Genomic DNA, 23,311 nt, shown 5'->3' with positions numbered 1-23,311 from the left:
GGGGGTTAAATTTGTTCCTTATGGCTTATAAAGCTACCAATCGTCAACATTTACGCTATTATAATGACTAAATGTCTTAAGTTTCCAAATTACGCATTTCTGTGCAAATACAAGGCATTACATATTTCATTGACGGGGCTGCCTACGCAGTGTCTACGCATTAAAACGCAATTAATTATTAGGGGGTTTCACGTGCCAAAACCACCATCTGATTATGAGGCACACCGTAGTAGGGGACACCGGAAATTTTGACCACCTGGGGCTCTTTAACGTGCACCTAAATGTAAGTACACGGGTGTTTTCGCATTTCGCGCCCATCTACATACGGCCGCCGTGGCTGGGATTCGATCCCGCGACCTCGTGCTTTACAGTCAACAACAACATAGCCACTAAGCAACCACGGCGGGTTAAAAACGTATGTAGGTAAGCTAGCGCTGATCACCCGCAATGCCACCGATATACTTGCCATTAATTTTTTCAGAGCCTACATTCACTTTATCTAAGTGACTGGCGTACACATCGAAGTAGACTGGAAAGAAAGCTGCTCTACAAGCCGCTATTTGGATTTTCAGTAAAACAGGCAACGGATCTTAACAATCACGAAAAGTGCCATCAAGAGGCCGTATCGTCGCACATAATTGTTCACAGTGGAAAGCAAAACCTATAGTGATGCATTTTCGACTAAATAACAGGTGACAACGTGCGAGGTGATGAGTCCCAGTAGAATATTCAGCATACTGAGGATACCCCCATTTTTATGCATCGTACAAATTGTCGCCGTAAAACGTTGATGAGCAGGCTGGAAGAATAAAATAAAATGAAGGATTGGGGGATGCTCAGTTGATGCGAGCAATAAGAAAAGCGTACCGCGACGAGAGAATTTTTTGAGCAACAAATGGACATGATTTGCCACGAACCGTTAACGTTACCGAGCATCTTAGGTCCAATGCCCGGCCCTTCAAAACAGCGACGGGTTTTGGATTTATTGTTCAAATACAGAAATTCGTCTAATAGGAAAGCTTTAAAAATTGCACCCTTCCTATACAAAGGCCTAAATTTACCCGCTATGTCGCCTGTAAATATTAGTATCAGGTCCACTCGGACGTTTCATATTTATTTTTATCCTCTTTTTTTCTCCCACTCTCTTCTGGAATCTTGTAATCCCATTCCCCAGCCCTATACAGAGTAGCATACCAGCGGTTATATACGCGCCGGCAAAATTCTGTTTTTCTAATAAAGAGCTCTCTCTCTCTCTCTCTCTCGCAAATAACTCTGTTCTTTGTAGGAACAAAGTTATTTTGGTCAATGTGCAGCCACTGCATCTTGCGCAAGCCGTCACGCTTTCCTTATGGTATCATAAAAACTGCATAGCCATCTTCAGGCTCCTGGCTGCAGTTATGTGTGCTACAGCACGGCATGGCGCTAGCGTAACACCGCAGGAAACAGCGTGCAACGTTCGCTGCACGGAGCCAGCCGCGAGCTAAGGGGAAAAATGGCGCCGACGGAAAACACTAGCAAAACGCAATATCCGCGTGTTTCTAAGGGCAACGGCAAGGAGACCAATCGCCGTGCAGAAAAACGGAGGCAAAACTGGTTCCTGCGGGGGGACGCGCAAGGGGCGAGGAGGATGCGAGGAGGTCGCGCGGCGGCGGCAGAGTTCAAATAGTGACGGTACTTTCAAATTGTCAAGGGATATAGCGCCAACCCATAGTTTCACATTACTATAAGTAGAGGGAAATCTGGCGCTGCTATCGTTCAACAATCATAGGAATGATGGGAGGTACAGGCTATGGATTGGCATTTTGTTGACTGGCGAACTATATAGTCTGGCTGTGCCTCTGTTTTCTACATTACTGCTGCAGGGTTATGCATTTGTACAGTAAACGGTTTTGTACATTGCTGCTGTGGGATCGGCCACACTGGAATGCAGTAACCTTTCCATTGCACTGAAGTGCAGTATATAGCCAACGGATTTTTCCGACTCCAAAAATTCGGGCTTGATGGATATCCCGTAGTTCATACATGCAACTGCAGGGTTCCCGTAGAGCTAATGCATTTTCATGACCGATGTTTCGGCCGAATAAGGCCCCAAAGTTCGATTTTCCGGACTAAATCGCTCCTTCTGAGCCACGTTGACATTACCCAATTGTTAAAAGCCGCCATATTGGATTTTTCCCTGGCTTTGGCCAGGATGGCTTTCAGTGGCCCGCTCTATAACCTCGAAGATTCGGAGGCTCACGCCATATATAGTTTCTCTTTGGTTCAGGCTATGAATAGAAAGCACGCGCCATGTTCTGGTCTTAGAGGCCATACCCACTCTTTCTTAGTTCACAAAACGCTCCAGGGGATGGCAATTTTTCTTTCTTACTTTCATTCTTCGGTCAGCACTATCGTCATGATCACTTAGTGCGCGTACAGTTTTCTTTCTCTTCTTTTTTAGGTTCTGTTGCTGTTTTGCGCGTGGCGAGACCACAGAACGCCTACGATGTCTTCAGAGCAGGTATGTTTCGGAGACGTTGTCGCATCTTTATGCGTGTTTGTGCGGGTTCGTATTTGTGAGATCGGCGCCACCTCCTGTGCTTTCACGAAAGCCAAGTGGTGCGAAGTAACGTCGCTCGATTCTTCAATTTCCATGGCGATCTCACCAACGGAGGTCGCGAACGCGGTGACGTTCTTGTCTACTGTATACGGAGACGTCACTCTTGCGCAAATCCAAGCAAATCTGATCGTCGCGAAGCTTAGTATGAGGCAAGGCAATATTAGAGATTTTTTAAAGCCACTCTAGGTCTAATAACTTTTTTTTGGGGGGGGGGGGGTTGAGCGAGTTTTCTGGACTGTTCACTTTTTCAGATTCTTTTTCGGTCCACGTGAGGTCCGGAAAATCGGACGGCAGCATGGGCACCATATGAATAGATTTAAGTCTCACTACATGCTGTTCACGGTTATGTTTAGTCTGGATATATTGTTGCCTATTGGGCTTTCTTAGTGAAAGTTGCATTTCTGGATTTCAGGACCAGCAAGGCATGAACTTTACCACCAAGCTGCCCGAGACTCGTCCTGTAGTCACTATGTCACAAGCCACCTCATCTCCAGTCACAACCACTGCAGCTGTGGCATCTTCAACAGCCATTCCTTTGGTTATCACCACTGCTTCTACCACAACTTCGGTTTACATGCCTCTGCCGGACATGCCTACTGGGCCTGTACTTTCAACATGTGTGCTGCCTCCTGGCATCTTCTCCGCTGGCATGCCTACTGTCAGTATAGCTTCAGCCAGCACACTGCCATGTTGTACACCACCTACCAGCACAGCTGCAGTTTCTATGCCACATCTCGGAGTGCCACTGGCTGGTACACCTTCCGATGGCATGGCTTTACCACCCACGAGCATGGCTCCACCATCTGCGGGCATGTCTCAACCTCCCGCTGATGTGGCTCCCCCACTTTCTGCTGGCATGGCTCTACCACCCGTGGGCATGTCTCCACCTCTTGCTGACATGGCTCCCCCACCTTCTGCTGGCATGGCTCCACTGCTTTCTGGTATGGCTCCACCTTCTGATGTGGCTCCACGTCCCACTAGTATGGGTCCTGAACCTGCTGACACGGCTCCCCCACCTGCTGGCATGGCTCCACCGCTTTCTGGTATGGCTCCACCTTCTGATGTGGCTCCACGTCCCACTGGTATGGGTTCTGAACCTTCTGGCATGGCTCCACCTCCTGCTGACTCGGCTCCCCTACCTGCTGGCATGGCTCCACCGCTTTCTGGTATGGCTCCACCTTCTGATGTGGCTCCACGTCCCACTGGTATGGGTCCTGAACCTTCTGGCACGACTCCACCTCCTGCTGACACGGCTCCCCCACCTGCTGGCATGGCTCCACCACTTTCTGGCATGGCTCCACCTTCTGATGTGGCTCCACATCCCACTGGTATGGGTCCCGAACCTTCTGGCATGGCTCCACCTCCTGCTGACACGGCTCCCCCACCTGCTGGCATGGCTCTACCTCCCGCCAGCACTCCTCCTACCCTTACTGTGAAAGCTCTACACCCCACTAGTGTGGCTCCAGCTCCCGCAGGTATGGTTCCATATCTTGCAAGCCTGTTGCCACTGTGCCTCTTGCCACAATAACACCCAATGCCATGACACCTGCAGCCACTTCGATGGCCCCCACAGCAATGGCTCCTGCTGCCATGGCTCCTGCAGCTGCACCTCCTGGTGGCATGGAATCACATGGCATGCACCCAACTACGTTGCCTCCAGACAATCTGAGTCAAGCCGGCATGACTCCACCAGCTCTGCCACCAGCTACTGTACCTCCAGCTGTCCTTCCTGAAGGCGACACTTTTTGCATATACCTGTCAGTGGTGTTCAATCCATCGGAATTCTATGGCCACGTAGTGGAGGAAGCAAACCCTACAGTCAAGGTCAGAAGCTTACTTTCTTTATGTTCTGACTTTCTGTTACTGCACGACACTATGGGCATGTCATGCTGTAGTAAAAAAGGGCATGTTCAGCCTTACTATTACAATATTTTTCTGTTTCCATGTTTGTAGTGTAGGGTTTCGCTAGCCTCTGTCGCACTTAAGGCCAAGGTATCTATCACGGACAATTGACTGCATACCTAATGCATATCATGGCTTAGTTGGGATGCGGTGGTGCCACCAAATAAGGATGCCTGACGTCTGTTATGTAAGCTTCCTCCAGGCCGTTCTAGTGCATCTACTAAGCAAGAACTTGATTTGCAAATAAATTTTATAATTACACAGTGCAGCTAATTTTGATGTGCATACTTGATTAAAAACCTCCTAGTCACTTTAGTGTGCAAAAGAAATTCGGGTTGGCAGAAAACATGCATGTTGAAGCAAACGAAAAAGAGCCCTAAAGCTTCTTCTGAAAAATGAGAAATGGGTGGTGTCTTTCAAGAAATGGAATACTGATGGACCTATTTTAAATAGACATAATATGAACATAGAAATTAGGAGTTAAATATATTCGTCCACCCCTTTCAACTCATCTGTTCTCAGCGGTGGGGGTGCCATTAATAATGCCCAACCTATCACACTCCACCGTTTTCTTTGTTTTTTTCTTTTTGCGGCAAGCTGATGGCAACTTTTTGAGGTGGGCCTCTGACAGAGTTCCCCAAGGGCGACAAGGGACTAGTGACAAGAAACTTGAGATAGGCTAACAACTATCCTTTTCTCGTTTCTTAAGTGTCTTTGGCAGATCTAGAAGGGTATGTATGTGCATGAGCTTCTGCTTGCGCAAGTAATTTGTGGTAAAAAATGATTGCTCAATTACTAATGCTTTTGGGCTGCCACCACCTGACTTGAGCTGGCAACTAGCCAACTGTTTAAAAAATGGTGAGGAGGAGCCCTCTGTTCGCAAAGAAAGGAAGGTGTTCTTACCTGCCATTTGTTTGCAGCTTCAGCCTTTTCTCATGGACTGTGTCACTCTCCAAGCTGAAGGGGTGGTTTAAGGCACCCAAGTATGAGGCCAAGTTAAAACAAAATTTTTTAGGAGAAGAGGAAGAATACAGATTATAGTCTACCTTATAGAACACATATTTCTACTTCACAATTGTTTTGGGGTGTGAAAAATATTTTTTTTATTTATAGAATTGTTAACAAATTCATCTCTCATGCCAGCACTTGTAACTTTAATGGTCACAGGTGAGGCTTTGATCTGTGTATTAAACCAAAATGAAAGAGGCCAGAAGGTTCTTGAGAGCTTAATGATGAAATAATTTTAGGAAATGTGCTCTAACTATAGTATTGCTTTGCTATAATGGGGAACTACATCTGAAGTAGTTGTGCAAGTTTATTTCAGGGGATAAGTTTCACACTTATTTCACCCAAATATGTGTGAAATAAGTGTGGAACGTTTCCCAAAAAATCCTAATTGGAAAATGAGTTATGCTTGTTGGTGTACAAAATTTTAGGTTTACTATTGATTTCTGAACCAAGCTAGGTTACTGCTGAATTGATGGCCGCTGAGTGCCATAGGAACAAAGTAGTCACAAAAAGTTCGTAATTATATGGAATTGAAATTTGTACTGTCCATGGAAGAAGAGTACACATTGGCACATTTCGACAAGAGACGCACAGCGGATATCAGAAACAAACGCAGCCGGGAACCATCAGCCCAGGCAGTGGAGAAACATGACACAGCACAACCACCGACCGCAGCAACTCGCCTTTCAGATGCCATAAAGGTCTTGCATGACAACAGGTGCATCTCAGATAGGTAGTTGGAATTCATTCACAAACTGGACCCATAACTCTGTTGCCAGAACTCGGTTGAGATCAAGTGCCCTTAGCAGAGAAGGTCCAAGTACGAAAACAGGGAAAAGGCCAATGTGAGTTAGTTGCTTGAAAACAGGAGAAATAGTAAAAAAAGATCAATTTGTTTATTAAAGGAATGATGCACTTGATGGCATATATTTGTTGCACGGGGGATATTTAGGCAGCCTTCATTGTTGCAGAATTTCATAGAGAGCACAGCTGGTGACTGATGCATCTGTAGCATTAGTACAGGTGGCCATACATACACACTGACTCAATGTATGTTTGCTGTCCTGTGTTAAGCCGTGTCGAACATTGACATAGTTTCCATGAAACAGAAGCCTGCAGGAGACCTCAAGAAAGAACTGGAGCACAAGCAAAAGCAAAATTGCTTTTGTAACACCCGACGGTCTTTATCAATTCAAAACGATGCCGTTCGGTCTATGTAACGCTCCTGCCACTTTTGGACGCATGATAGACTCCCTTCTTCGCGGTTTGAAATGGTCCACGTGCCTGTGCTACTTGAACGACGTTATAGTATTCTCCCCAACGTTCGCAACCCACCTTGAGCGCCTATCAGCAGTGCTGGATGTTTTTCGTCGAGCCGGTCTGCAACTCAACGCATCGAAGTGCCAATTCGGCCATCGCCAGATTACCGTCCTTGGGCATCTCGTTGATGCGAACGGAGTGCCACTGGACCCAGGCAAGATCCATGCTGTGAAGCACTTCCCTGTTCAGATGTGTGTCAAGGATGTGCGCAGCTTCATCGACCTTTGTTCGTACTTCCGCCGTTTCGTGAAAAATTTCGCCACCATAGCACGACCACTAACCAAGCTTTTGAAAAAAGACACCCCTTTCCGGTGGGACGATAACGAGGCCTCTGCATTCTCGCATCTAATCGACCTTCTCACAACGCCTCCCGTTCTGGCCCATTTTGATCCTTCTGCGCCTACCGAAGTCCGTACTGATGCCAGCGGTCACGGAATTGGCGTAGTACTGGCACAATGCCAGCGCGGCCACGACCGTGTTATCACATACGCCAGCAGGCTCCTTGCACCCGCAGAGCGCAACTATCCCATCACTGAGCGTGAGTGTCTGGCCGTAGTTTGGGCGGGTGCGGAATTCCGCCTGTGCTCATATGGCCGACCCGTTTCCATTGTCACAGACCATCACGCGCTTTGCTGGTTATGCTCACTGAAAGATCCTACAGGAAGACTTGGTCGCTGGGCCTTAGGCCTCCAAGAATATTCGTATTCTGTCATCTACAAATCTGGCCAACTACAAAAGGACGCTGACTGCCTGTATCGCTACCCGGTCGACGAGCCTGACGCCGCTGACAGTATTACTGCCAACGGCATTTTCTCTGTGTCTGCCTTCGCTAACATCGCCGATGAGCAGTACCGAGACCTATCGCTGTGAGCACTCATCGAGCGTCTGTGCTGTACACCTACCAATGTATCCGTTCGCCGATATGTCCTCCAGGGCGGCATTCTGTACCGAAGGAACTTCCTCCCCGACGGCTCTGATCTTCTTCTTGTCGTGCCAAAACATCTACGACAGACTGTGCTCTTTGAGATGCATGACGCACCCACTTCAGGACATCTGGGGGTAACTCGCACGTACAACCGCGTCCGCCGCCGCTTCTATTGGCCTGGTCTTGCTCGCGCCCTCCGACACTGTGTTGCTGCCTGTGATCCCTGCCAGCGTCGGAAAACACCTCAGGTACTACCTGTCGGTCATCTCCAGCCGATCACCGTCCCTGTGGAACCATTCTTTCGTGTTGGATTAGACCTCCTCGGTCCCTTTCCCACGTCATCCTCCGGGAACAAATGGGTAGCCGTTGCAACTGATTACGCCACCCGATACGCTATCATGCCGGCTCTCCCTACCAGTTGCACCAGTGACGTCACGGACTTTCTCTTGCGTGACATTATCTTGCTTCATGGCGCCCTGCGACAGCTGCTTACTGACCGTGGTCGTAACTTCCTCTCAAAAGTTATCGCCGACATTGTGCGTTCCTGCTCCATTCAACACAAGCTGACTACCTCATACTATCCTCAAACCAATGGCCTGACAGATCGGTTAAACCGTACTCTTACCGATATGCTGTCCAAGTACGTTTCCAAGGACCACCACGACTGGGACATTGCCCTTCCTTACGTCACATTTATGTACAATTCTTCCCGGCACGACACCGCTGGATTTTCTCCATTTTATCTACTGCACGGTCGCGAACCAACCTTACCCCTAGACACGGCACTTCCTCCTGCTGCGATCTCATCAAGCGAGTATGGGCACGACGCCATCGCCCTCGCCGACCATGCACGCCAGCTTGCTTTTACTTGACTGACGGCCTCGCAAACCACTCAGCAGTGTCAGTACAACGCCCACCACCGTGATGTACAGTTCTCGCCTGGTGCGTTCGTGCTCCTGTGGTTGCCCTCTCGTCACGTTGGACTTTCAGAGAAGCTCCTTTCGTGATATACAAGGCCCTACCGCATGCTGTGCCAGGTGACGTACAAAATTTCTCCCATCAATTTAACCTCGTCCTCTACTCTGGCATCTAGTGATGTTGTGCACGTCGGTAGGCTGAAGGCCTACTACACTGCTTCCGAGTCTGGCCTTTCGTCGCTCTGGGACGGCGCTTTTGCTGCCGGAGGTAGTGCTATGGAACAATATTTGCGATCATGAAGGGCCAAGCAGTGTGAAGACGACGACGACGATTAGAGGCTAGCGTGGGCTGTTGCCTCTTGGCCAAGTGCGGCGTATTTCCCTGTAAATATACTTGTATAGAGGTTTTCATCTGCGTCTTTCTACGTAACAATATTGTTGCTGGAAATGAATATGTTACAAATTTTTTACTGTTAGTATATCTGTGAGCTGTTGTACTCCAATTTCGGTTTATTTTGTGTATTTACAATATATGCGTGTGTTAGTATATATGTGGAAGAAAATGTGCGTGTCACCTGTATGTGTTATTAATGGCTATGTTTTTTATCATTAATCTGTTTCATCTCCAGAATGTCACCACTGCTAATAGTTTCCAGGTTGCCCGGGCCCAGTCAAGCTGTCAAAATACAGCTTTTGCCCAGGTACCCCTACCAGAAAAGTCTTTTTTTCTGGAAAATAAAAACTGAAATGAAATGGAGATAGTGGAGCATGTATGCTGGCATCTGCTACCTGAAATAAGCCAATGCGAGGCAAACGCAAGTGTGTGTCATCTGCAGTGATACGCCTCAAAAGATGCCAATTTCTCAGCAACGAAATGGTAGTCCCATTGATTACCATGCAGTGTGTTTCGCTGTGTTTTGCCATCTCAGTGATAGATGGCACCAGCTAGCTAGATGGCACCACTGTTTTGTTGCAGTGACATTGCAAGCTGCCTGTGTGGCATCATAAGCTAGGCCTTCATCCCTTGATATTGACATTAGTCTCAAGAACACCGCTGAGATAATGCCCGAAGTTTGCTGCCGAGGCGAGATAAAGCATAGTGAATGTCTACAACACCATTCACTTCCCGCACTTCTAGTGAAGAGGGTAAACAACTTTGATACGTCTGCCTGCTCAACCTAAATTGGGCAGGCCTGAGCAGGTCAGGTTCTGCATGTCAGGCGATGTCGTAAATTTCTTTTCTTCTGTGCAAAGAAAGTCTGTGAGAAATCTCAAGAAAAAAAACGCTTTTGCAGCAAAATGATTTGAAGCTCCTGCAATGCAAACAAAAACATTCATCAAAGCTAAACTCCCTTATATGCATAGCTCATCTTCTCATGGCACATTGCGGCACCTTGCCTTTCTCCTCCTAGCTTTAGTTGCAGCATCTGTGCTTTGACAGGAGGCCTTCGCAATGAGTGGCCTGTAATTTGTGACACGTTTTGACTGTGTAAGGGCCAGGTTCTATTCTAACTTGGCCTCCTAGCATGGTTGCAGATTTGGCAGCTATCTAATAATAAAAAGAAAGTGGGATACCAAATTTTTGTGTGTGCAGTCCTTTGCTGAAAGTGCAGTCAATGCCTTTATAATGAAGCACTTGGGACCTCCAGAATCACTCACCATACAGGTCACTTCATTGTAATACTTGCACACCAGACTGCTCCTAAAGTCTATGCATGTTCCGTAAAAAAACACTTATGTAGCATAAATTCAAGAGATACTTGGTGCAAGATAAGCCACTCAGAGGTAACTGCGTAGAATCAAGCTACGTGGCATGCTATTGTTGTCAAAGTGCAGTTCATCAAAGTGCTTAGGTATTAAGCCCACCCGAATTCCTTTGTGGGTGGTAAAGTGCTACCATATAGCTATTGTGGAGTTCGGACCCACCTGCACAGTCTTTGTTGTGGTATCAACTAGTACTCCCTATACGAACCACAGCTCAACGGCAGCTATTGAGAACACTTACAGTGCCAGTATAGTGTGTGTATTGTAAAGCAACATATCACCCGTCATGAATGCCAAATTCCTTCATTGTACAGGAAAATTCATTGTAGAAGCATCATAACACATACGAACGACAGAAATTCAGCCAGGGTATAATAAATGCTTCATTATGCAAGTTATTTTATTGTACAGGAATTTGTTTTAGAAGTGTTCAACTAATACTGCTTGCTGTCACCACATACATTCCCACTGTAGTCGGTGATAATATAGCATCATGTGGCATTCTCTGTGCCACGGCTTGAGCTCCTTCAAACTAGTATGCAATGCTGCAGTTTTTAAAGGATACCTATTTCATGAGATCAACTTAAATGTATGACTAGAATACAAAGGATAGCTTCAAATATTAGGAGAAGCTCTGTGCCATTTTGAGTAAAACTCCATGCTTAGATTGAGAGGATGACTGAATTCAAGAAAATATGGCAGTGTGCACAAAAGTCAATAGATATGCGCATTCGAGTGAAGTTTGTATACAGGAGCATAGATTGCTCAGTGTGCTTGGAAATAAGTTGTTTTAATATTTGCAGTTTATATTAACCTGGGAACTGTGTACCTTACGTGTGAACTACAACCACAGAAGCATGCTTGCTAAGGTGAATATACTAAGTGTCATAAAATTCATTCATTATGTTCATTACATGTTATTCACGTGTGACTTTATTCAGCCCTGACATCATTTTAATTATGGCTTGCAGTTTCAAAAATGTTTCTACCACTGCCTAGCCTAATTCTCTGAATATTTGCAGAATTTTTTATTGTGAACATATGTACCATGCTACATTTGAAATGCATCCTGCTTCATTATAACTTATTGTGCTATTGCGAAATTTGTTTGTTATAGTGAAATAGTTTGCTCCAGTAAAACTTTATCAGCATATACTTGTCACTGGTAAGCTAGCCTTGGTGGGATCTATTCATGCTTTGTTTGAGCCAAGTGGGCATAAAAAATCAGGTAGTCTCTCTGTGGTTAAAAAGCTTTTGTTTTCGCCCTTGAAATGCAGGTCCTAGAAGAGCTTAATGAAAAGCTGAACACATGCAGCACCAAGAGCGAGGCGCCAACAGACGAAACGGTGATCAAGGGCTCCTTCTGGATCTGCCTCTTTGAGGGCGACAAAAACTGGTATCGAGCTCAGGTGCTTGATGCTCTTCCAGGACGCACTTGTGTGAGTATGGCCAATGTGTGTGGCGTAATGTACAGTAAAACCTTGTTAAACCGTACCCGCTCCACAGGGGCGTCTGCGTCAGCAGGCATTTGGTGTGTTGCGACACCACGTGCCCGAGCACATGAGGGTTGAGCTCTCCCATATTTAGCCATACGTTGCTTAGCTGTGTCCAGGGAAAAGGGGATCCTGGGGTTGAGCTGAGGCTGAGTGTTTGGACCTTTAAGGCCCCTCGGCAGAGGCAACACACACTTTTGGCCTCAGCTTCAAGTAGATGGTACCCCTGGACTGACCCATCAAGGGTAAATCAGTAGTTGCCTTTTCCTATCCTCTCCAATCTTTGTCTTTCTCACTTTTAATCTTTCCTGTGTTCTCCTCTTTGCTGCATTACTTCCGATTTTCTAGGCAGCAAGGGTTAACCTTGTGTGAGTAGCCTACCTAGGTTGTGTCATATTCAGCTAGCGTTTGCAGGACCTGTTTTTAAAGGCCCTGTAGCATCCTCTTGTGGGCTTTATAGTGGGTGGCTGGCATTACTGCTGAAAACTACGTATTCATCTATGTTTCCTTCCCCAACTCCCTGATCGCCCTCAGAAAGGAGGGCGCACTGATGAAGTCTGCTAGTTTTTGGTCGTCAAGAAAGATTCTCTCCCCCATTTCCATGTCATTCATTCTGAAAAACCAGACAAACCAATGCGAACAATTCACCATTCCTTGTTTTGAAGTCTGTTACCGAAGTTTTTGGCACAGCTTATAAAGCATCCAGGATGGCAAGCAGTGATCTCCTCTTGGAGTTCCATGACCAGAAACACTATGAAAAACTGCCATATTTAGTGTCATTTAGGGATGCCCAAGTAACAGTAACTTCACACCGTACTATGAATACCTCCCGTGGTGTTGTCTCGAATGATGATCTGTTAGAGCTAACTGAAGCTGAGGGCTTGGAGGGCTTCTGTGGGCAGAATTTCATCAGTGTTAAAGGAATTGAGATGTGACAGCAAGGAAATCCACACCAAGCACATGATACTTTCGGTTCAAGTATTCTGCCTGAGTCCATCGAGACCGAGTACATCAATCTCCGTGTTAGGCTATACGTGCCAAATCCCTTCAGATGTTTCAAATGCCAGCATTTTGGCCGCAGTTCACAGAACTGCCAAGGCTGTCAAACTTGTGTGAAATGCAGTGCCCATGAAAACACCTCTGAATCTTGCGAGAACTCTCTCCAATGTGTAAACTGTGATGGGGAGCACACTGCATACTCATGGTCATGCCCATCATGGAATAAAGAAAAGGAAATAGTAACAGTTAAAGTAAAGGAAAACATAACTTTCAAGGAGGCACGCAGTTGAGTATCCTACCTGTCCAAGAACACCTTTGCTGATGTGACGTGTGAGGGGGGCGCGGCGACGTAACATTGTCCGGCGGCTCTCTGGCCTACAAGCAGTGAGCCGGTGGTGACGCCGTCCCCCCCCCCCCCCCCCTGCGGCTACAGCTAGCGCTGTTCCGCCGTCCCAGAAGAAGGGACCATCGACCTCCGGGCCGGTGGCCTCAAAGGACGTGTCAAGACCCTCACGTCTAAGCAGCACTTGGAAGATTGCCTGTCGAGAGCCTCGCAAGAGGCGATGGACACAACAACCAGCCAGACGGTGCCGCCAGCGCCTAAGGAGCGGTGAGACTCCTGCGATAGCTCCAAAAAAGACAAACCTCGGGTCACGGCAGCTGGAAAGGGACGCGAGTTAATCTTCATCTCTTAAACACATTTATCATAATAGAGACACAAATACTACATTGGAATGTTAGAGGACTTCTTCGTAACCTTGATGACATTACAGAACTCATACACAAACATAGTCCGAAGTTGCTGTATGTTCAGGAGAGACATCTTAAATCTACACAAACTTTCTTTGGCAATACGCTATTTTCCAGAATGACCAAGATGACCCTGCTGCTGCGTCCGGCGGTGTAGCAATAGTTTCCGAAAAGTCTGTAGCTTGTGAACATATGGCCCTTCAGACGCCCCTTGAGGCAGTGTAAGTTAGGACAATTCTTTTCAATCATTTGGTAACTGTGTGTACCATTTATATACCCCCGAATCATCACCTCGAAAAACTAAGTTTTATAACCTCATTGATCAGCTTCCCAAGCGCTACATACTCGTGGGAGATTTTAACGCTCACAACACGATGTGGGGAGACTTACGATGCGACGCCAGAGGTTGACTCATTGAAAACATTATTTAAACTCCGGTGCATGCCTCCTCAATAAGAAAGAAACAACATATTATAATCGTCACCATAATTCATACTCATAAGTAGTCCTTTCAATCAGCTTTCCTTCTATTTTCCTTGATTTAGAATGGCATACAATCAAAAATCCATTTGGAAGTGATCACTTCCCAGTAGCGCTGAACTTAGTAACCCAACATAGTTCCCCTCCACATGTCCCTCACTGGAAACTGGCCTCAGCTGACTGGAAAGCTTTTAAGGAATCCACCTACTTATCACGACGTTTTATAAATAATTTTACTATAGATCATGCTGTATCATTCTTTACCGCTTTTATCATTGAAGCTGCTTAAAAGTTCATTCCTCAAACAAATGGCACTTCATTCAAATGACGAGTCTCCTGGTGAAATGATTGTAGAGAGGCATGAAGGAGACAAAATAAAGCTTGCGGCAAGCTACGTCAACGTCATACGGCGGAAAATCTAATAGAATTTAAACATGCTAAATCTGAGGGAAGAAGGATGCGATGACAGGCAAAGAGGGCAAGCTGGCAGAGGTTTCTCTCATTAATAAATTCGTATACTCAAGAGGCTAAAGTATGGGACGAGCTGAGAAGGCTAAAGCGACAAGAAATTCATCCAATGCTCCTAGTGAGCGATGAAGTGAACAGCTTGGAAGACCAAGCTGCCGCTCTTGACGGACACTTAGGAGCGCGTTTCCAGTTCTAATCATTATTCCGAGGCATTCCTAAAGCACAAACAAATAGCAGAATGCAAGGCCATCGACCGCAAATGCCAAGAGAATGATTCCTGTAACTTGACTTTTAATATTACCGAGTTGAGAACCTTCCTGACTTCATGTCAGAGCTCTGCACTTGGACCTGACAGGATCATGTACGACATGATTAAACACTTCCCCAAAAATACTCCAATAACGCTACTCACACTTTTCAATGCTATATGGACTGCAGGGTACTTTCCTACTGCATGGAAAGAAGCCCTTGTTGTCCCGATTCTGAAACAACGCAAAGACCCCACATTAGTAACAGGTTACCGCCCAATCGCCGTCAAAAGTTGTATGTGCTAACTTTTTTAAAAAATGATAAACCGTCACCTTTTACACTTCCTTGAGTAAAAAAAAGTTCTTGATCCATACGCGTGTGGTTTTAGAAAAGGACGATCTATAACGGTCCATCTTGTGTGCTTCGAAGCAAACATTCACGATGCCTTTGTACATAAACAATACTTGTCCGTGTTTCTTGATATGGAAAAGGCCTACAATACAACTTGGCATTACGGACTCCTGTGTGACCTGTTGGTGCTGGGCATCTGTGGCAATAAGCTAAACACTATAAGAAGCTACCTTCACAACCGTATATTCCATGTAAAAATAAGTAATGCACTGTCGCGTACATTCATACCAGAAACTGGGGTATCGCAGGGAAGCGTACTCATTTGCACGCTCTTTGTCGTTAAGATGAACACGCTCCGTACATCATTACCACCAGATATTTTTATTCCATCTACATAGACGACATACAAATAGGTTTCAAATCCTGCAGCCTAACGGTGTGCGAGAGATCAATACACCAGGGTTTAAACAAGGTGTCTAATACCTGTGTCACACGGGCACATTTGGAAGGCCTTCCAGTCAACGGCCTTCTTTGAAACGCCACAACTCTATTGACTCAAAGGAGTTGTCGTGCTGCTACACAGCACTTTTGAAAGGCCGTTGAGTGGTTCAGGCGTTTCTCGTGAAATTGTGTGGTGCTGCGGATCTTTATTTTCGTTTTCATGTCAGGAAAAGTTAAACAACATTAAAACCATTTAAAAGCACTATAATTTATTTTATGTTTGTTTATACATTAAAAAAAATTTGTTCATACATTGCCATACATATATGTTTAGTTTTTAAGTTGTTGAGTAGCGAAACTGCGGCAACGTTTGCGCCGCTCGATGCGGCTGCCGTTTTGGTGTGTGTTCGCACATGTCAAGTGGCAAAAACACTTTATTGAATAATGAATAACACTCATATATAGTATTTTTAGAGCATTTGGTTTAATTTGTTCTTTCTAACTGCAAGTACGAGCACACTGTGAATGAGAGGGCATGTTCGCGCTGTTTCCGCTTCCGTTGCTCAAAGGCCATCGAGATTTCGATAGAGTTGTAGGGTGCTCCGTTGACTCGATATACTATTGACTCGGTGGCCTTCGAAACCGCCCGTGTAGCAGCTAGAACTTGACCTTTGAGTCAACTAACTGTTGGTTGGAAGGCCTTCCAAACGCCTGTGTGACACGGGTATAAGTGGGCAGACAAAAAGGATTTAATATCAACCCGCCCAAAAGTTCTTACATTCTCTTTACAAGAAAGAGAGGCCTGGTTCCAGATCCTTTTGAAGAACTGTGTCGACAACAAATACCTGTCAAGAGAGAGCGCAAATTTCTAGGTGTTATACTTCACTCCAGGCTTACTTTCATACCACACATAAACTATTTTAAAGCAAAATATCTGAAAACAATGAACTTACTTAAAATGCTATCCCACACAACATGGGGTAGCAACAGGAAGCGTTTATTAAACCTTTACAGGAGCCTAATTCAATCACGATTGGACTATGGTGCCGTTTTATATCACTCTGCCGCCCCAAGTGCGCTGAAGATGCTAGATCCCGCCCACCATCTGGGTATCCACCTGGCCACTGGCGCAGTTAGAACAAACCCTGTCGTAAACCTATACGTAGAGCCAGATGAGTGGTCACTCCATCTTCACAGAACATACATCAGCTTCACTTACTCTCTTAAAGTGCACTCTAATCAGCAACATCCATGCTCCACAACCGCTAACAAATTGACGTGTGCAACACTTTTTCGTAATAGACCCTCTATGTGCCACTACCTTTCTCACGGCGTGCGAGAGAAGTTAGCAAAGAAATGGATGTCCTAATTCTCGAACATTGCCTAATGCCTCCAGCTAAGCATTACCGCCCTGGAAGTGGCAGGTGATGGAATGTGATGTATTGGATGCGCTCAGGTGAGCCTGAGCGCATCCGATCTTCGTAATACACAAAGCATGTTCCTGAGCAATGGCAATGCATTTTCGTGAACTTTAATCGCAGTACCTTTGCACTGAATTCTACACAGACGCTTCAAAGTCACATGCTGGCATATCTAGCGCTGCTGTTGGTCCCTCTATTTCTAAATCTGACGTATTGCATCCCCTAACAAGTATCTTCACTGCAGAAGGCTGTGCAGTACTGTCTGCGGTAAAACATGTAAAGAAATTAAAACTTGACAGAGTAATCATATTTACAGGCTCATGAAATCTTGTAGAAGCGTTAATCTCTTTGCAAAAGAATGCAAATACTGTTTTTATTGAACTTTACTCAATCTTGTGCAACATTTATCTCATAGACATGTAGTGATATGCTGGGTTCCTGGCCATAGAGGAATCGATAGAAATGTGCTTGCCTACGAAGTCACCAAATCAATAACATCGCAAGGTATTCATTTTGCTGATGTCCCTGCCACAGACATGAAGCCTTTCCTACTAAAGAAACTGCGACGCCATTGGCAACGCTTGTGGGATGCTGAAACTAGCAATGAGCTTCACGTGATTACCATAAAAACCCGCATATAACACGAACCCGCGTATAGTACGGGGTGAAATTTTCGGGACGCGAAATGGAAAAAAAAATGTTTTATCCGCGTGTAATACGAGTTAGGAAAACTCGAGGAAAACATTTATTTAAATTGCACTCCGCACTTCAATCACTGTCTTCCTCAGCTGCGCTCTCTTCGGATAGTTCCTTGTCGGTCATATCTTCCCAGAGGTACTCATCCTCTGTGCTATCGAGCACGTTCGAGATGCCGCACTTCTTGAATGCGCAACGCAAAAGGTCCTCTGGTATATTGGCCCATGCGTCCACAATCCACTTGCATAGCGTGGCTGGCGAGGCCCACTTCAGCCGCCTGGTCGGCGTCACTGCAGGCTCACCTGAGCGCATCCAATCTGCGTAATAACGCTTGATCGCGTCCTTGAACGGCTTGTTCACGTAAACACCTAAACGCTGCAGCTGAGACGTCATCCCACCCAAGGTAACGACGAGTTCAGTGCCTGATTCGCGCAACAGCCTCTTCACTGAGTCGGCCAAATGACAACGAAATGCGTCCAGCACGAGGATGGGCGGCAACGAAAACAGTGCGCCGGGCCGCCTACACCAGACGGACTTTATCCAGTGGAGCACAAGATTCTCGTTCATCCAGCCTTTCTCATGGCCTCTCATGACCACATTTTTTGGCAGCTCCTCACCTTTAGGCACTGTCTTGCTCTTGAAGACGACATAGGGTGGGAGCTTGCGTCCTTCTGCCGCGCATGACAACATGACGCTAACTCGTGTTTTCTCGTTGCCAGTGGACCGGACATAAACTTGTTTAGAGCCCTTTTCGTGCACGGTGAGTGGCGATGGCATATGTCCAGATAAACCGGCGTTTGGTCAGCATTGCCGATTTGCCCTAGCTGGAAGTTCTTGGACTTGCGCAGCGAAATGACGCGGCGCTGGAAAACCACAAGCAGCTCTTCGAACGATTCTGGCAACTTTTGCGAAATTGAAGTTAGGCGGCGTAAGGAAAATCCAGTGCCTGCTCGCTTTGAAGGCGGAGCTCGGTAGCCCTTTTTCTCTTGCAAGCTCCTTAGCTTTTGTCTGCATAAGTAAGCTCCTTGCTCACAGCTAGATGCGCGGCTCGCTGTTGGCGTACGAACTTCGTCAGGGCGAGTTCGATTTCCGGGAATGTCCCACTCTTCGGGCCGCAAAAGCTTCTTCGCGTTCCGCTGCACGCGAAAAGGGTTTCCTTCTGTCGACGCCATCCGCGAATGCTTCCCTCGTTGACGCCGAACTACCTCCCGGCCGCACTTTTGCCGATGTCCCGTGCAGCTAAAATAACCTTTCTCTTGAAAGCAGCCGAGTACTGTTTTAGTGGTCCAGACATCTTGGTCCTTCAACGCGGAATAAAAAATATGCACTTCGGGAAGCGTGGTTTGCAAGTGTGCTGCCAAGGTGCACGTAAACATAAAGAAACGATGCTGCAGTCATAGAGTTTCCTACAAAAATTACTAGAGGGAACTCTGGCACTATCATGGCGCTCTTTGGCCAAACCTGGCCCTTGCGCCACAAAACACCACACATCATCATCATCAACTCTGGCACTAGTGTCTACGGGCGCTGCAATGGGAGCAGTTGTCCCAGCATGGGAATTATGGGGAGTATGGGGGAGTACATGGATTTGCCTAAACTTCGTACTTTTGGCTTCAAACAGCTTTGTGACTTCGTAAACTCGTCATTTTCTACAGTGTATTGGGAACTAAATAATCAAATAAACATCATTAAAATTGCCCGACGGCAGGATACGAATGCAGGGGCTCTAGCACGGAAGCCTGATATTGAAACCATTAAGCCACAAATGCATGTATCGACAAGTGAATGAAACGCCCTTATGAATTTATCGCGGGCATGCCAGTGCCTTGAGACGCTTGGCGCGTTTCGATTTGGCCACTGGACAAGCTCAATCGTTGCAATTCATAGCAATTGTACACGTTCCCAGCGTCTTCTGCACTTCGAAGAATATAGATTGCGCTGAAATATACGACAATAAGATTTATGTAGCGTAATTATATACAAAGCCACAAGAACGTCTGAATCCGCAAGTACGAAGATTAGACAAATCCATGTACTTCCCATCATTCCCATGGTAGGACAACGACTGCAGCGCCAGAGTTCCCTCTAGTAATTTTTGTAGGAAACTCTATGGCTGCAGTCACGCAGCTATAACGTAACCAAGCCGTAGCCACGCAGCAATAACGAAGTCAAGCCATAGCCACGCAGCAATAACGAAACCAAAACTTCTAGCCCAAATTTCTGACGGAACTTTTTGTTCGGATCCGCATATAGTACGAGGCTAAAATTTGGGACGCTAATAATAGAAAAAAAACTCGTGTTATACGCGGGTTTTTGTGGTAAGCCAAAGTTAGGCTGCTGGTCCCCAACTATGAAGACACGAAGAACAGATGTCCTATTCAAGGCCTTTCCCTATTCAGTGGCTCAGAATAGGACACACATTTGGCACCCATAACTTTCTGTTGACTGGTAAGGAGCCTTCAACCTGTGGTTGAAGGCTCCTTACCTGTGGTTCAACCTGTGGTTCAGCCTTCAACCTTCAATTGTGGTGGCAGGCTGACCGCCCTCTACGTCTTCTGGAGTTGGGAAGAGGAAGAAATATTTTCCTCTTGCATACTGCTATTGTGTCCCTCTACGTCCGGCTAAGTTCCTTGGTAAAGAACCGCTTTTTAAGACCAAAGCAGCCCTCGCTTTCTTGAATGATGTTGTCCTACATGTTGTAAACTCGTTAAATTCATAGTGCATCCTTTCACCAGAGGATGCCGCTGTGATACTTTTGTATAGCACATGCCTCCAGGCCCTTGCGTTTCAAGGGCTCTGGTGAGGCAGTAGTGCTGCTCTAGCCAATGCTAGCATCTGACGTATCTTGTATATCACATTGTTCTTTCTGCAATGCTAGTACATATCATTAGTCATTGCCATAATCTTATTACACGTAGATTTTACGCAATTTACAGCGACCATCTTTAGGGCCCTTTACAGCCACATCACTTCAACTTCATACAACTCATCACTCTACTGTGAACTCATTAAAATGGCATGGCACTCTTTGACCATATTTGGCCCTTGCGCCACTAAACACCACACATTCATTCATACAATCCATACCCGTTTAAACTGTAGTCTCATTTTAAAAGTAGTAAAGTCAAATCCCTGACTAAGCGGCCATTGTACATAATGCGTTTTGTTTCGACATAAAGCATACCAGCTTATTGTGTACATATTAGTTAGCACGTAGTGTTTGCACTTTGCGTAGTGCAGTCAAGGCAGTAGGTTGGCCAGGCAGAAGAACGAGCCTCAGTGAGATTGGAACGGCCTCCAAGCGCGAACGCAGAGGGTGCGTGGAAGGGTGAAGCCACATTAACATCAAGGTTGTTTCGGCGTCGAGCCAGAGAGTGTTGTGGCTTGCTAGGGGTGGCCTGTGTTGTCGCTAGAGTGTACTAGACTATGGTTGAGTGGGCCAAACGGCACTCTCCCACTGAGGTGCCGCGTGTGAGTGAGTGAGTGAGTGAAACAACTTTATTTGGTCCACAATAGACGCGAGCAAACTTGACGTCACATGTCTAGGCCCACTCGGGGACCATCAGGTGAACCTGACAGCCCTGTCGTGAGCCCTCTGGACTGCCAGGATTTGAGAGGTCTGGTCCTGGGCCCTAATGAGCTTCATAATTTCCTCTTGGGTGAAAGGGGGACTGGCAGAGGCGCAGCCCCACAGAACATGCTCGAAGTCCGCATAATCACCACACAGAGGGCAGCCCGGGCTTGGGAACCGTTCGGGTGTGCAGCACCGCGGGGCTCGGGTAAGTGCTTGTTTGCAGAAGTCTGAGAGTGACTGCCTGGGCCCTGCACAGCGAGGAGTGTGTTAAAGGCAGGAGTCATCTTGACAGATCATTATGTTTGCAAATCTCGGTGTACGAGCAGAGAGGCTCGGGTCGCCCAGGAGGTGATGCGTTACCCAGCGCACAGTCAGTCAAACCTCGTGCAGCCGAGTTTGCCTCCTCGTTGGGGTTGATCGAGGCAACCTCAATGGTTCCAAGGTGCGCAGGGAACCAGGCCAAAAAGGCTTGATGCCTTTAACACTTTGGATGACACATAGGGCCTGGGGAGTCACCATTCCCATCTGAAAGGCCCTGACAGCGGCCTTGGAATCTGAATAAATCGTGTCATGTACACTGTCCATCAATGCAAGAGCAATAGCAACCTGCTCTGCAATGCTGGAACTGGAAGTGCGGATGGTAGCACGGTTAAGGACTTTAGAATCACAGTCGATGACCACTGAGGAGAAGGCTTCTTTAAACGTATGATTCTTGAACGTATGAAGCAGCGTCTATGAAGCATGTTCGGTCCTTGTTCAAGTGGGCACTGGCGAGCAGAGCTTTACCCCTGGCTCGTCTTCGTCCTTCGTTGTAGGTGGGATGCATGTTGCGTGGCATCCGGTGTGTGTAAATCTTGGATCTTACTTCGTTGGGCATTTTCACAGCGTCGGGACTGACGACCGTGGGGTTACGTCCCAGCTTGCCAAGTCTGGCTCGGCCTGCTGGGGTACCAGAGACTCTGACAAACTGGGAAAACTTTTGGGCTTCAATGATTTCTTTGAACGTGTTGTGAATTAATTCCCAAATTGAGGAGGTCTTTTGTGTGCGTTCGGACGGGAAGGCCGATGGCAAGCTTGAAGACTCTTCTGATTAGGGCATTGATCTTGTTGCGCTCCGACACGAGCCAGTTGTGCATAGCCCCTGAATAGGCGAAGTGGCATAGCACGAAGGCGTGGATAATCCGGATCAGATTGTCCTCCCTGATTCCGTGGTACCTGTTGGCGATTCTTCGGATCAGGCCGAGGGCGCTTTCAGTCTTGGAACAAATGTGTTTGAGGCCGGCTTCATATTGGCCCCGTTCGACTCGATAAACATTCCTAGGACCCTGATAGTGTCTACTCGCGGTACTAGGGAGCCCTTACCGGTGAATGACGTAATGTGGCTCTCCGTTGCTGGCTTCCAGGACCGGTGAGAACCGCCTTTGGGCCTCTTCTTGTAGAGCAAGAGCTTGGATTTAGCGGGTGAACACCTTAGCCCGGTGGGGATAAAATACCGCTCCGTCACATCGATGGCCTCTTGCAAAGCACCCTCGACCTGACCCTCACATCCGCAGGGGCACCAGATGGTCGTCCGCGTAGATCGTGTGGTTAATGTTCGGGATCTTGTTCAAGGTCCTCGACAGGTTGATCAGGGTGATGTTGAACAGCGAGGTCCACTAGACTCAAGATTGACGAGTTTTTGACCGACGAAATTCAGCTTGGGCCGAAGGTGCCGCGCGTGGAAAAATTCTGCAAGGGCTCTGCAAGTGAACTGGCTTGGTGCGAAGACTCACTTCGCGGCACATTCAGTGTAATTTCGCTGCAGGCACTGAGACCAATTATGCGCATACGCTCTTATAATCGTGCTTTATTTCATCTGCAAATTTATATAGCCACCTTTTTGCTACATGGGTTATACAACATGACGTTTGTTGCACGGACGCTGGCGGACTCCCAGGTTTTCTCGCAGAAAGTC

At 46.8% G+C, this 23,311-nt stretch overlaps 1 protein-coding gene across 8 annotated transcripts in view; it reads left to right on the top strand.

The window, feature by feature from the left end:
• LOC142578924 (uncharacterized) overlaps positions 1-23,311 on the top strand; it is a 158,397-nt gene that overhangs the window by 85,852 nt on the left and 49,234 nt on the right. For 7 of the 8 annotated variants that reach the window (XM_075688674.1, XM_075688683.1, XM_075688667.1 and 4 more), the window contains 5 exons: positions 2,441-2,500; positions 3,012-4,074; positions 4,152-4,423; positions 11,239-11,304; positions 11,713-11,874. In XM_075688674.1, the coding sequence (XP_075544789.1) occupies positions 2,441-2,500; positions 3,012-4,074; positions 4,152-4,423; positions 11,239-11,304; positions 11,713-11,874 (1,623 nt within the window). The remainder of the gene's footprint in view (positions 1-2,440; positions 2,501-3,011; positions 4,075-4,151; positions 4,424-11,238; positions 11,305-11,712; positions 11,875-23,311) is intronic. The other variant, XM_075688656.1, reaches the window with a different exon arrangement.

The sequence above is a fragment of the Dermacentor variabilis genome, chromosome 1 (assembly GCF_050947875.1).
Source record: "Dermacentor variabilis isolate Ectoservices chromosome 1, ASM5094787v1, whole genome shotgun sequence".
Lineage (NCBI taxonomy): Eukaryota > Metazoa > Arthropoda > Arachnida > Ixodida > Ixodidae > Dermacentor > Dermacentor variabilis.
This window is presented reverse-complemented; position numbering and strand designations above follow the sequence as displayed.